We start from the raw sequence: 14,559 nt of genomic DNA, 5'->3' as shown, positions 1-14,559 counted from the left end.
TACTGTTAAATGAGCCTTATAAATTACTGAAAGATGGAGTTAGTCTCAGTCTTTTTGTTGCTACTTCATAAAAGACGCTATTTGTAAAGATACTATGTGTCTGGGTGGAGTTTTCTTTGCAATTCATTTTGTTTACATTCAATGTTTCTCACCAAAAGCGTCTTGCATTTATAATTTCATTAAACATTTGCCAAGCTTTTTTCTTCATGATTTGAATCTTCTTCTTGGCATTGCAACTTTAATTGCGCATTACCGCCACCAATTGTCCATATGTGAAATTGCATGAAATAAAGAGGACATGAACGTGTGTCAGGTCACCTCTGTGCTTGGAATAAAATAGCAAGGCTTCATTATAAATGACATTTGTTTTCAGTCATCAACAAACTAATTTTTCTTTTCTGTTAACCTGAAAGGAAAAAATAATTGGGAATATTTCATCTACCAGCTGGATTTTATTAGCAATACAGCCCCATAAAATCATCCAACAAATGCTAAGATATCTAAGATACTGTAGAAATACTTAGGCCCAAGAGTGTGCATTGAATTTGATAGTAACATGAATAACATATAAGATTTACATTTTCATTACATGTATAAACATATCAGGAGTCAAATTCATGTCTTCAATCCAAATCTGTTCCTAATGTTGTATCAAAGGCAGACTAGTTCATGTTCTGTGCACACGCTTTCCCGATGTTTTCTAGACTATATATGCATAAATGAATTTTTTGCATCACAGAAGAGGTTTACATATACATGGCTATTAAATTAGTGAGTTGGATGTAAGGCAGCAATCACCAACTCTACTCACTCTACCTACAGTAACTTCAGTTTAAATACGTCACTGGCTCTTGAAACAACAAATAACTTGAGAAAAAAAAGGCCTACATGCCTGGCTACAATAATAACTTTGAAAAAGTGGAAATTAGCACCACTGATGAAGAATGTGAAGAAAGAAGGAGAGGAAACCAAATGTGATGGTGGGTGAGAAAAAGCTGACTTTATAAAGCAAGTGGATGTTGGCCATTTTACAGCTCTCATACAAAAGGCTTACAAAAACACCACAGACACACACACACACAAGTGTTCTCACACCAGCTGAAATAGTGGATGACGGGGGAGGTGACGTATGATGCGTGAATGATAAAACATAATATATCTTAAGGTGCTTTAACAATTGTTTTGTTGTCAGTGTCCATCCTATGTGAAACACGTAAAATGAGAAAAAAAAAAACAGAAAACATAAATCACATTCACCGAGCATGACAAGATAAGATGGAAATTTTCAAGAAGTCCTAATAGTATATAACTACATGAAACAGTGACCCACTCACTGACAGCAGGGTTAAAATATGCCACCAAAGTTTAGTTGAAAAAAACTGCAGTTAAATGACTGAAGTTTTTAATAAATGCCATCTCATCCTGCATCTGACTTAAATAATTCAACATAAAACATCATGACACCTGGCATAATTACAGCCCATTAACTACTGTGTTATTTGTCACTCAGAACCTATCTGGACAATGACAATACAATAACAATCCTTTAAGAGTGGGTTTACTGCTGTTGAAAGATGTTTTTAAAAAAAGCAACGTGTTGTTCCATCCTTTCTAAAATTGTCTTATAACACAGTTTGACCAGCACTTATCCTCTAATAAATATAATACCTAAAAAGGTTGGTAACCTTTTTGCATACACTTTTCAAACATGACCAATATACTCCGAAGTCTCACAGTCATATTAACTTCTAGTGTGAAAAATCTGAAGTGAAATTTGAGATAAAACAAACACGAAATTGTGTTAAAGTTTCGTTAAAGTGCATCAATCCTAGTGTGAAGATGAAGAACCAACAATTTGAAAATATTTGTGTTTTCTAATCTTATACTTCAAATCTAATGTGTTAAGATTAGACAGCAAGTACAACAGTGTCAATGATATTTCTCCCACTTCCTCATTTGCAATATTTGCAATAATTGCTTAACAAAAAACTTGTTTCAAAACAAATATATTCCCAAATCTTATCAACCACTCAATACCTCGGGTAACACATAATGGTGATACATGCACAGTCTTTTCCACATGTAACTGTGGGAAGTAACATCCTTTTACCTGAAATATCGGCTGCATGACTGCAATCCCTTCAACACAGTTCGTAAACAACAGACCTGCTGACAGAACACTGTTTTTACAACACTCTCTGCACCGAATATCTTTGGGTATATTTGTAATTGAACACTGAAATGAAATGCAACAAGTGTTTTTAAATGTGATACTGCAGGAAAATAAAAAAAGTTGATGGTGGTGATCTTACTGCCCTTTAACAGAAAGAAAAACATCACTGCCGTGCCCTGTTTTCTATCATTGACTGTTTGCAAAGTTCCTTCGATATCCTTCCATCACTGTCAAAAGTTAAAGGTCACTGACTGGAGCACAAAGTTTGGGTTCTCCATAATAGAAAAATAAGGATAAAAAGATAAGGTTAAAAAAACAACATTATTTTATAGAAGTCTTCCATTAAAGATGGCTAGTTAGAGCTAAATGTTCTGTCTGTGTGAAGCCGACGAGCCGCACATACACGCAAACACATAAATGTGCGACAGGGTCGTGGGGGACCAGTGTTGGGAGGCGGTGTCCTGCGGGTGCTGTGCTGAGGGCGATGAACGTGTCACAGAAAGGGGCAGGGCCAGGGGGGGGAGTCTGGAATCATCATTATAGCTGCTTCACATAGTTTCCTGGGAAGGTTCCAAACAACTTGCTCCTCCGAGAGGTCCCTTCAAAAACAAAGAGCAATAAAATGAAATCGTCAGTGCTTGAACCTTGGCAGTGGCTGTCGCTAATATTATCCCAGCTCACTGCAGTCTGGAAATCAGCCAAACATTGAGATGAGACTGAAACATCTTTAGTTTTACGTAACAGAATGTACAGATCAAGATGGAAAACAGGACTATCAGACTTAAACTGTGCTCATCAGTGCAGGATACAGTTGAATTCTTCCACAGTGAGTATGTGGTGGTATCAGAGTGCCATCTAGTGGTCTCAGTTAGTCTATTTGCTTCTACCAACCAGACTACAAATCCTGTATAGAGGATTAAAGCATCTTTTTCTGTACACAGTGTACATTTGTTGTCCAGCTTTTCTGTAACATTTATGGATCTAGTACTTGGAGAGGGTATTCAGATCCATTGTACAGAGAGGTATTGCTATTATTTAGCCAACCCTCATTATATAAATATCTGTATAATGCAATTCAGCAATTTCAACAGCACCAAGCTACATCCTCCAAAATGATCATACAGTTGAATCAACACCTCTCTAAAACAGTTTGAACAAAAACTGAACATTATAACCTTCCTGAAGGGAGGATTTTAGCATTTAGCTCGGTGAACCTAATAAACTGGCCATAAACAGTTAAAAGCATAAAATGACAACAAGTATCTTAAAAATAAGTACAGTGCCTAAGTAAATTCTACTAATGGCTACATATTTATGTTTGCCTATCTTTGTTTAGCTGTATATCTACTGAATATAAACATGACACTGAATGAATCAACACTGCACTCCTTCCTCTTACCGACAAACCAGCCATCATCACACTTCTCCATCACATCCACAATGTCGCCCTCCCTCAGCTCCAGCTCGTCCTCGTTGCGAGGAAGATAGTTGTACACGGCCTGGTACCTGTGTTAGAAAAACTGACACTGAACTAGCTTTCTTTATCCAGTACTATCGGTTTGTGTTCAACTGTTGTAAAAGCAAATGTAAAAATTGAAGTTAAAGTTGACATGTTGATACGGTTCAAGAAGAATTTGTTGATTTCAATGACTGCACACATGTTGTATACGTTGCTACACAGTCTACAGTTTAGCACAAAGATATATCTTCCTTTATTGGCTGACAGCAAATCGATGGAATAATAACAAGTATCACTTACGGGTCTCCTCCACCTTGGAGTGCATCCTGTACTAATCGCTGTGAGGAAAAACAGAAACAGACAGACAGAAAGTCAAAATGTGGTATTTGTGAGGGCTTTTCTTTACGGTTTGAGGAGGCTGAATGAAAAGGTATAATTCATACGCAGAGGTGTGACCAGTTCCTTTGAAAACAGACATGAACATACAAACCAACCAAACACTCAGGCCTAAAATCAGAATTACTTAAATTTCTTTATTAAAAGAAAAATTACTGCATTTGTCAAACAGCATACTTTACTACACATGCTATAGAATATGTGGTGATCATCAGTCATGAATGACATGGGTATTTCTAAAGACGTCCTTCCTGCACAGAGACAAGAGTGCAGTCAGAGCATGGTTGAATGAAGACATGCCCCCCTACCCTTCGACCTCTAATGGGGAGATAGGACCTCCGGGACAAGATGGGACTACGAGGAGGTTTACCACCAACAACTGGATCCTGCTTAACAGGCAGAAAGACCAGAAGCAACACACCGATAATCTTCAACAGTAACTGGGTCAGCAGCCTTCACTATGAACTGAACACACAACCACAAAGGCTAATAACATGCTGTAAAACTTCATCCATCAACATGCCGATGCCAATGAAAATCCTCCTAAACACACAACAGTGCAACCAGCAGCAGCAACACACGCTAATTCAAAAAGGCTCTCTGGTGTCTATAAATCATCTCCATAGCACTTAAATGAAAGTTTATAAATGTATGTTAGTGTACAAATGACGTAGTAGTTTCAGCCACGGCTACAACAAACAAATAATTTCCATATCTGTTAATCTGTTGAGAAGCTCAAAAGTAGTGAAAAATGCCCATCACAGTTTACCAGAGCCCAAGGAGAAATCTTCAAATAGTATTTTTGTTCAACTAAAGATGTTCAATTTACAATTATATAAAACAAAGAAAAGCATCAACTTGTCATGGCATTTTTCACGTATAAACAGCACAAACTATTAAATCAGATTTTAAAAAACCATATACAAATATTTTCTGTCAATTGATTAGTTGACTTCAACCATAGTCTCAGCTATGTTAGAGACAGGTATTATCAGATGTGTTCTTGTCAAAATCATCACAAACATGATCTAAATCAGCGGCATCATCTCCACAGTACAGCTTTACCTTCACCTTGGGAGACCTACGTCCTGGATGGGGTATAGTGGGGGGAGAGCGTGGAGTGGCGAGGGGAGGAGAGATGGGTTTAGGGGGAGACATGGCGGGAAGGGAAATAGGCGACTCTGAGTCGAGGCAGGATGTGATCGGATGAGAAAGACAGGGAGAGCTTGAGACAGAGCACTGTGAGGGAACGTTTGGAGAGGGGTGAGGGGAGTGGAGGGGAGGTGGTGAGACAGGCGGAGACGGAGAGGCCGGAGGTAGGGGTGATGTCATGAGGTGAGGAAGGGACGGGGGCCGAGGGGATACAGGGGGGGAGGGAGGGATGGTGATCCGATCCTGCTGTTGTGACCGTGAGAAAGAAGATAAAGAAGGAGTGAAAAAAGAAGTAGAAGAAGAAGAAAAAGAAGAAGAAGGAGGAGGAGGAGGAGGAGGAGGAGGAGGGGGGAGGTAAGGAAGTCAGAGGTGATGGTACAGAAGGTGTGGGGAGGCCAGGATGAGGAAGCTGTGTCAGAGTGGAAGGAGAGACATCAGCCTATGGAGGTAATGACACACACATCAGTTATGAAGCTGAATCACAGAAGCTAAATACTGAGGAAATTAAGAAATAATAATTTGAATACAATTCTGATGGCTGTATTTAACGAAGCCCTGGAAGGGACGTGGAGGATAATATTTTACATGAATTTACAAATATGTTTTTTAAAGAGATCTACCACCAGTGGCAACAAGAAGACGTCCAGGATAAGTCTTTCAAAAACAAAACAACAAAAACCGTATGCTGTACATATTTTAAGACTATTCCCTTATGTATGGAAGAATTATCTGAAATCTCTATTTGCTGCTCACTACAGAGTAAACTATTGTGTTTACTATATAGGGAGAAGGAGCGAGTGAAATCGGACACACAGTGACTTAATGTGAGTCAGTCCATAAATCCATATAGTTATAAATTAAGCTAACTGTACTATTTCTATTATCATTTTGTGCCCCAATTAGTAACTAATGCTTTCAATTAGTGGGTGTGATGATTAGATACCGAATTACAGTACTTAACTATTCAACTCATCTATTTTAAAAACCTTTAATCTTATCTTTAGACCCTCTTTCATCCACAATCCATTGTCACAATATCCTTCTATTGTAAGTTGTGCTGCTGCCTCATGCTGCTCTCATCAGCTGTGGATGAGGGTATAAAACGACGCAGGTAAACCCGGATGCACTCCATTAGTCTCCATTACAATCATGACAACATCTGTCATCATTGATATTGCTAGACTCCTTGATCATTCAGTTTAGTTGTATATAACAGATTGCCTCCCTGTAAATGCCTTCAGGCTTCTCAAATGGCTAAGTGACACACGTACATCGACCTCTGTGTCGAGATTTTATAAGACAACGCAAAAGTAGGTCTATTATTTCTAAGATTTACAATATTTCCCTCCATCTCCCTTCCAAGGGCCTGTAGAGTTTCCAAATGTTACAGATGTAGCTCACACCATGCTCTCTACCTGCGGACTGAGTCTCTCATTAACACCTTTATTGTCGTCCTCTTTGTCCTCTCTAGTTTCTTCCTCTTCCTCAATGAACAACTCAGTATATCCCCATCCTTTCACCGACTGTGGTCTCTGAGAATCAACGGGTTGCTCATTCAGAGTTTCTGACTGATCTCCCCAACTTATGGAAAGTGGCTCCATTGTCACAGGCTTGTGAAACTGCATCTCTAACCGAACACTGCCCGATGGGTCGCTGACTGGAGTGACTGCTGTGGGTTTTACTGCTGGCTGATGGAATTCTTCTGCCTTTAGCCTTAACTTGCCTGCCAAGTCGCTGACTGGAGTGACTACTGTGGGTTTCAGTGCTGGCTGACAGGATTCTTCTGATTTTTGCTTAAATCTGCTTTGGGATTTACTGGTTAGCGTAGCTGGTGGGGAATCTACCGGAGACAATCTTGAAAAGTCAGCATCATCTGCACTGGTAGAACTGTCCAGAATCATGGACAGGAGCTCATCATATGGGTCTTTTACGTGCAGCTCAATATCAGGGATTTTGTTGCTTTTGTTTACATTTATCTTATGGCACAGAGGAACCTGTGTGGGTGATGTCACTGGCTCTGGCACTGTGCAGGACAAAACCTCCGGCTTAGGAAAGTGTAATGTTTGTGCTACTCCTTTGCCACTGTTGTACTGCAGTGAAGAGTCAGGCAGTGGAGAGCAAAATGAGGAATGAGAAAGGGGAGGAGGAGGAGGTGGAAGAGGAGGAGGAGGATGAGGTTCAGGTTGAGAGAAAGGCAAGGTAGTTGGGGTTTGACCTAAACTGTGTCTCCCTTCTTTTAAAGGAGGAGTTCTGGAAGATGTCTGGGGCGGCAGGGCAAAGCCTCTTTGTGATGGCACAGGCGAGAGCGCCTTAGGCTCCTGAGCCTTTAGGAAAGGTGGAAAGTCGGTAGGGAGAGGGGGTGGTGTGGGTGGTACAGGGGTGGTCGTGAGGGAGTGAGCTGGAGTGGATGCCGATGGGTCCATTGTGAGGAAAAGCCACTCACTGGTGATCGCTTGCAGGTCAAGCCTTCTCAACGGGGGGTGAGGGGAGGGGAGATCACGAGTAGTGGGGGATAGGGGTAGATGGTAGACAGGCTCCATTGAAGGTAAAGTGAAAAAGAAGGAACAGTGTAATTTATAAAACTAGAACAGAAACTACAGTGTGTGTTTTGTGTGTGTAGTATGTCATTTGAGGGTTAAACAGAGCTTAAAGGGACATTGTGTAGGAATTTCTCCCATCTAGCGGTGAAATTGTATTTTGCATTCAAACGAATAGTGCTCTCTAGTGCCTCGCGTTTTCAAATGCGTATTGCAACTACGGTAGCCGTTATGTACCAAGACGCCTACCTGTCGAGGAGAAAGCAGGCAACTTCAGCGTCCCTTTGAAAGTCATTCTCCTTCATTAGCTCTTTCCACCTGGGAAAAGCTACCCCGATGTTTACCCTCGTTTTTTGAATTCGCCGGTCACGTTGCCTTTTTAATTCCCTTTTTCGCTTTTTTGGCGACGAGGATTCCTTCTCCTGTGGCTCGGCATAAGTATGATCCTCCATTATTAACTGAAGTGCAGTGCAGACTTTCAAATGTGCCGGGGCAGTGACAAGCGCCTCTCACTGATCTCCTTCTCCGTTATAGCTCGTTTCAGTCATGTGACGCTGGCTCTGAACGAAAACGCGTTGTGGATTAGCTTGACAGGTAGGCTAGTGCTTTATGTCCTTCTCTGCGATTATAGTTTTTCAAAATGGCGGAACGACATGGAAGCCTCCATGGACTTGCCCGTCCAATATATATACAGATAACAAATTCTTCGGTTACGAGGATAAGTCAGATCATTGGCAGAGGTAATTTTACACAAATGAGGACACATTTATGAATGAAGACATTGATTTTAGCTAATAAAATACTTAAAACACTACACAATGTCCCTTTAAAGGCTGCATTTACTCCCTTACACAGATAATGCATTTATTTATTTATTTAAATATATTTACACATAATTCATGTTCATGTTACTTTTTGAGGATATAAAATGTTTCTTGGCAACTGTGATGTTGGTTAACAACCAACGCTGCTGTTCACAAATATAAATAAATAAACCTTAATTATAAATCAATCAATAAAATAATTTGTAAAGAAACTCAAAGTGCTTTATTTTTTTAAAATTTTAAACAAATTGCTGGTTTTAAATTTGTTACTCTACTGTGTTGGTTTATTGTACTTTATGGTCACAATGTCCCCCTACCTTGATAGGTGTAGAGCTCGGTGTCCTGTTGCCAGGGTAACCGTGTGGGTCTATGTGGTGGGCGGAGCTCTTGGCTGGGGAACGCTTGACGATGTCAACGTATGACACAGGAAAGATGCCCTGTTTGGTTGTGTCTGGGATCTTCCCCTCATACCAGTTCTGGTCCACCTGCCTTATCACAATTACTCTCTCACCCTACACACACACACCAAAATATACACATGATTTTTAACTGCAATACAGCACTCTTTACAGAACTTGACAGTACTACCTCTCAAACTTCTTGAAGACTGTGCAGAATATTTTGTGATCATAGCATCTTCAAAATCATCAAATTATTCCAATGGAGACCTGTATCACTGTTTTGATACTGCAGTTGGGGATTCAAATCCAGAAATAACACCAAACACACTGCCTGGTGGGAGCCTGATAACTTGCTTTGTTTATAATTAGAGGAGATTACACATCTTTTAAGTTTATGCAATCATTTCAAAGTCCACCTGATAAACTCAAAACAGTATAGTTCCTGAAGAAATGCAAGGTTTCACCCCTTAATTATAAACTATTATAAACATGTTACATTGTTCCAACTTTTAATTTACACAAACAATAAACTACCTTTCTGAGAGATAGCTCCACATTAGTATCAGCATTGAAGTTGTAGCGAGCTACTGCCTCTCCGATCTCCCTGACATGTGCTGGCGGAGGAGGACGAATCGGCTGCTGCTTCTCTGAGGACGGCATCTTCTGTTTTTGTGTGTGCATTGGTGTAAATGTGTGTAGTGGAGAAGGAGAAACAAATTACATATAGGACAGAAAATGATGCACATCTACATTACTGACAGTACTACAGTTTATCAGTGGCACACTTACTTCTACATATGACATGGGGAATATTCCAACCCGTCCGCGGTGCTCTCCTTCATACCAGTTGTTGTCTATCTGTCGGATGATGTTCACTGCATCACCTTTCTTAAACGTCAGCTCCCTGCAACACATTCATGTTATCAAAGTGCAACTACACAGATCTGTAGAAGACATGAACTGACCACTTCAACCAGCACAGCTCCTTTCATGTAAACAGCCCCATCTCCAGAACCTCATCCACCAAAGCAAGATGAAATAAGGTCAAGTACAAAAGAAATCAGCTTTATTCATGCATATATTTAAAGACTACATATAAAATATATCAGTTAAAGCCATCCAGGTGTCATGGTAAGATGTGACAATGAAGTTATCTTAGAAAGTAAAAGAAACTTTATGCAAGACATGCTTAAGAATCTGAAATCATAACACTGAATGCAATGAGTTGAGATGTGTTGATATGCAGTTAGAAATTCATGCTTTAAAGCTTGGCTTGCTTGTGTGTGCACTGTGCATTCACTGTACTCACTTAGCTGTTTGTGCCTTAAAATCATAAATGGCTCTTGCAGGCTGTTTCTGATGGAGGAGAGAGAACAGAATAAGTTGTGTCATCTGTTTATGGGAGACCTAGGAGATGAGAGTGAGAGAAAGAAAGCCGGCAAGTATTACCAGGCAAAACATAAAATACAGCCTTTTAATTTTTGCGAGACAATTCCAACTGTGGTGTGGTGTTGTGAAGATAAAGACAAAAAAACTGCGTGTTGATCCGAAACATTTTATAGTGCCAACCAATCATCACACATTATTGAGGTGAAATTTAAGTTTAAGCTAGAAACTTCAGTGTTATTTCTAAATTATATCAAAGGAAACATAATGAACTATTTAGTGCTACTATTGAGGTCCATGTTGGTGTTGAGAATACTAGCCATCAGTACCTCTCTGTCAGGAGTAGGTCTTCTACTCTGGGGTGTCTGGCGTCCATCCATGGTGGAATAACACCTGGAGACATCCTGGTCTGTGATTAGTAGAGACACATGAAAAAGGTTACGGGAGTTACCATAGTAATCACAATCATGTCACATGCATGCTCACAATACAAAAATGTGCTTTGGGAAAGTACTGAATGGTACAGTGATGACGCCATTCCAACAGGTAAATGAGGGAATGAAAGCTCGGAGTCAAAAATAGGTGTGTTTTATTTCCATTTCATAGGAAAACATGGCAAATGTGATTCCCACAATATGACACATGCAATTCTACAAAAAAGCTGAAACACAAAATGAAACAAGGGGAATACAGCCCAAAACATATGATGAAACCATTTTACAAACATGAACATACAAGCAAAAGGCTTGAGGGAAGGAATGATAGTGGGATAATAAGACGACTCCATAAATCAATCTGCAAAACAGACAAATAAAACAACCAAAACAATACCACATTAAAGACAAACAGAGGATATTCACATTTATTTACTCCAACCAGAGTAATATACTGTAAATTCTCAAGTACTCCTTTATGCCAATTACAAACAAATCCAGGCCTTTATTTGAGACAAGCTAATGTTTTGTGTATTTTCTATCACATTTTAATACTCTAAAAAGCCTTCCTGTTTTATCAACTGCTAGGTTTTAATTAACTATTTCCATCAGTGCAACAACAAAGTTGACAATGTCGTCTTACTTACCCTTCTGTTGACTTCCTTTTTCTAACAAACATATTTCTTAAAAGCCTTACAATAGCTTAATTTACTTATTCTACCAGCAGACCTTTAATGTGAAACATTAGCAGGAAGTGTTTATTTTCACTGATATTAGTTTAACTGGTTAACTTAATCTTTTAATTTTAACATATGGCTTTACTTGAGAATTTACAGCAAACAGGGCTTACTGAATGTGATATAAATATATCAAAAAGAACAGAAATGGATGTATTGGCTGACCAGTGAGGGGAATGGTAACAAGCCCAGGCAATACTGAAAGAGATTTAAAATATGGATGGATGTGTGTTTGTAAATGTAGAAAAAATGTGTAGGTATGATTGGTAACATGACAAAATGCACAGGTGCATATTTGAGGTGTGGTGCGTGTATTATCTCCACCTGAATAACAGAGACCATTTCCATTGCCCTGCTCCTCTCCATATTCATTATTGTTTGAGGTGTCTGTGTGACGTCCGTAACAGGCACTGATTGGTGACTGTAGCTGTGGTGACTGTAGCTGTGGTGTGGAGGTATCCCCTCTATATGAGGCATACCCAGTGGGGCTCCCATCTGGGTACAAAGATGCAGAGGAGTGACCCCCGTGCCAACACCCCCTCCTCCCCCGCAATGAGGAGCTTCTTTCAGGCACATTTGGGAGCAGTTCGGCCAGTATTCTCCTTAGGATACTATCATCAGGTGCCCTAGTTCCTCTGTGGCCCCTCTCTGTTTGAATGTGCTCGTATATGTCTCTCAAGGCTGCATCTAGTGCTTCATAAATGGCCTGTTTGGACTTGGGTCTGCTACCTCGATCTCCGCCACCACTGCTTCTTCTAGAGGTAGGTGGTGAGCCCTTTTTCCTGCGGAAAGGCACTGGGCTGACCAGGAAGGCCAGCTTGGACATCGCTTGCTGGGACTGTGAGCTCTGGATTTGGGAATGGCTCCTTTGTTGTGAAGGTCTCTGGTGCTCCTGGCGCGCTCGTTCTCTCTCATGACGAAGCATGGTTGTAAAACGCGTATAAGAGGCTGGGCAGCGGCCTTTGCAGCTGCTGATGAGGTGGCGGTGTTGGTAGCCCTGGCTCTGGCCTAGACTTTGGTGACCAGGGTGGTGGTGGTGATGGTGGTGGTGATGACGGAGGTGGTGATGGTGATGAATGGTGGAAGAGCCGTACAAGCTCTCAGAGGAGGTTAGAGAGCAATGGTCAAAGTCACTCTCACTGCAAAATGAGGAGCCCTCCACCTGGATGAAGTCACTGAGGTCTGACGCAATAGCGTCTTGTTCACTGTCAGAGTAGTCTGGGTTGGCTTGAGGGCCTCGGGGAACAGGAACAGCAGGAAAGGGCCGCCCACGGACGGGCTCTGGCCCAACCCGAGGCTGGCCCTCAGGTGGGCTACGAGGTCGATGCAAGTGATCCATGGTGTGAGGTACTGTTCCACTGTTGCCGTTGTTGTCTTCCTCAAGTAAAGATTCTATGGAAAAACGGCGTTTTGGAAAACTGGGTGTGACACCACCACCACTGCTGGCTCTAGATGACGAGCCACCTGGTGTGGTAGTGCCTGAAGGAATCTCACTATCACCCAAGTTTGGCATGGATTTGGACTTCTTAATAAGGCGCTCATATTCAGAAATGCGGTTTGGCACCATATCGCGTGGCACCTCCATTCCCCAAGAGGGTGTCCAAGGAGAGAGGCGATGCCGATGCAGGTGAGGTTGTCGTTCTAGCTCCAGGATACGAGCACGGACTGAGCGGATTACTTCAGATGGGATGAGCTGAGCTCGGTCAATCTGGTGCATTTTACGATAGAGCTGGAGAAAGCCCGGTGAATCATGTGCCCGTCGCCGGTGGAGGCGAGGCAATGAGCGAGTGGAGATGGATCCAGTCGAACCTGAGGGATTCCCATCACAAACCAGTGACCCGGCACTTTCTGAGCGGGTGGCGTTGCGCCCGCCTGAGCCAGAATGCCCATCATTTAGTAAGTCATCACAGCTGCGTGACCGGAGCTTGCCAGGAGAGGGCGGTGCCTCCTCCGCACTGCTCCATGTCTCAGGATCCTGGCGTTTTGCCTGCCAACTGTTCGTACAACAGACAGACTGTTTAGAGGAGGAGCTGCCTTCCTGACTGGCATCCTCATGGCAATGGACAGGGTCAGAGGGGACAGGGGGCGGATAGGGGCGCTGATGAGGACCTGAGGAGGTCAAACTGTTTGAATACATGTTGCATGCGTCCCCACCTTTCAGATGTCCAATAGAGAGCAGCGTGGTGAAAGAGAAGAAGGAGGAAAGCATGTTAAGCAGTAATACCCAGCAAAAAGGTGGAAGAGCTGGGGAGAGGAAGAAGAATTAGTGGAGAAAAAGAGGGTGGAAAAAAAGATGACTTGATGTTTTATCTTCAGACCTCCACCAATACCAATCAAGAACATTTTTGACCACACCAGGCAGACATCATTTTGTGAAAAACACCACCAATGAAAACAAATCTTTCATTTTCTGGTGATGTGATAAGTACAGTATGTGCATATGTGAAGTTTGTGTGTGTGAGTGTGAGTGTGTACCTTTGGCTCTGGAGGGTGAGGAAGGTGAGGAACGAATAACAGGTTTCTTTAAGCTGCTGCTGGGTCTGTAGACATCCACTGGTTTAGGGGAAGTTGCAGCTCTGCTCTGAGACTGAGCGTTCACTTGTGAACTTGACGGTTCAGACTTCCTTCTTTTCCTGTAGTCACTGGCAGCACTGCAACACAGTCAGACATCAATGACAACTGCTTCTGAATGCAGTTTACAAAAGGCAAACAGAACTAAATATACAAAAATGTCTATAAATGTCTTGCGAGTACATTCTATTTACTATATTTCTTGTATCATCAGTACTTACAAACGCAGTATAGACCAAAATAAAGTAAATAATGAGCAACCGTGAACCACACCACACAAAGGTAATACATTCATATATTACTACTGTGATCTTTCTTCAATTTTGGGGATTTTCGTGTTATATTTAATTAATTTATATAGTCCCTAATGTAACAATCCTTGGCATTATTAATGCATTTTAAAGTATATCCAAGCTTATCCTACTAACGATTAGGCTATTTATCAATGCATTCGAAATAATGAGACAACCGAGTTACCGAAACTTCTCT

General features: G+C 41.4%; 1 protein-coding gene across 25 annotated transcripts in view; it reads right to left on the bottom strand.

The window, feature by feature from the left end:
* Nucleotides 1-975: 975 nt before the first annotated feature.
* Nucleotides 976-14,559, bottom strand: part of sorbs2a (sorbin and SH3 domain containing 2a) — a 66,119-nt gene continuing 52,535 nt past the window's right edge. For 13 of the 25 annotated variants that reach the window (XM_051383620.1, XM_051383621.1, XM_051383624.1 and 10 more), the window contains 9 exons: nucleotides 13,975-14,150; nucleotides 11,824-13,653; nucleotides 10,658-10,737; nucleotides 10,252-10,349; nucleotides 9,732-9,846; nucleotides 9,477-9,605; nucleotides 8,859-9,053; nucleotides 6,596-7,714; nucleotides 3,934-5,619 (listed from right to left, as the gene is read on the bottom strand). In XM_051383620.1, coding sequence (XP_051239580.1) covers nucleotides 5,173-5,619; nucleotides 6,596-7,714; nucleotides 8,859-9,053; nucleotides 9,477-9,605; nucleotides 9,732-9,846; nucleotides 10,252-10,349; nucleotides 10,658-10,737; nucleotides 11,824-13,653; nucleotides 13,975-14,150 — 4,189 coding nt within the window. In that variant the 3' untranslated portion in view covers nucleotides 3,934-5,172. Of the gene's footprint in view, nucleotides 2,773-3,572; nucleotides 3,680-3,932; nucleotides 7,715-8,858; nucleotides 9,054-9,476; nucleotides 9,606-9,731; nucleotides 9,847-10,251; nucleotides 10,350-10,657; nucleotides 10,738-10,900; nucleotides 11,698-11,823; nucleotides 13,654-13,974; nucleotides 14,151-14,559 lie in introns of those variants that run through there. The other 12 variants (XM_051383639.1, XM_051383640.1, XM_051383641.1 and 9 more) reach the window with 9 other exon arrangements.

Source organism: Dicentrarchus labrax, unplaced genomic scaffold, assembly GCF_905237075.1.
Source record: "Dicentrarchus labrax unplaced genomic scaffold, dlabrax2021, whole genome shotgun sequence".
NCBI lineage: Eukaryota > Metazoa > Chordata > Actinopteri > Moronidae > Dicentrarchus > Dicentrarchus labrax.
This window is presented reverse-complemented; position numbering and strand designations above follow the sequence as displayed.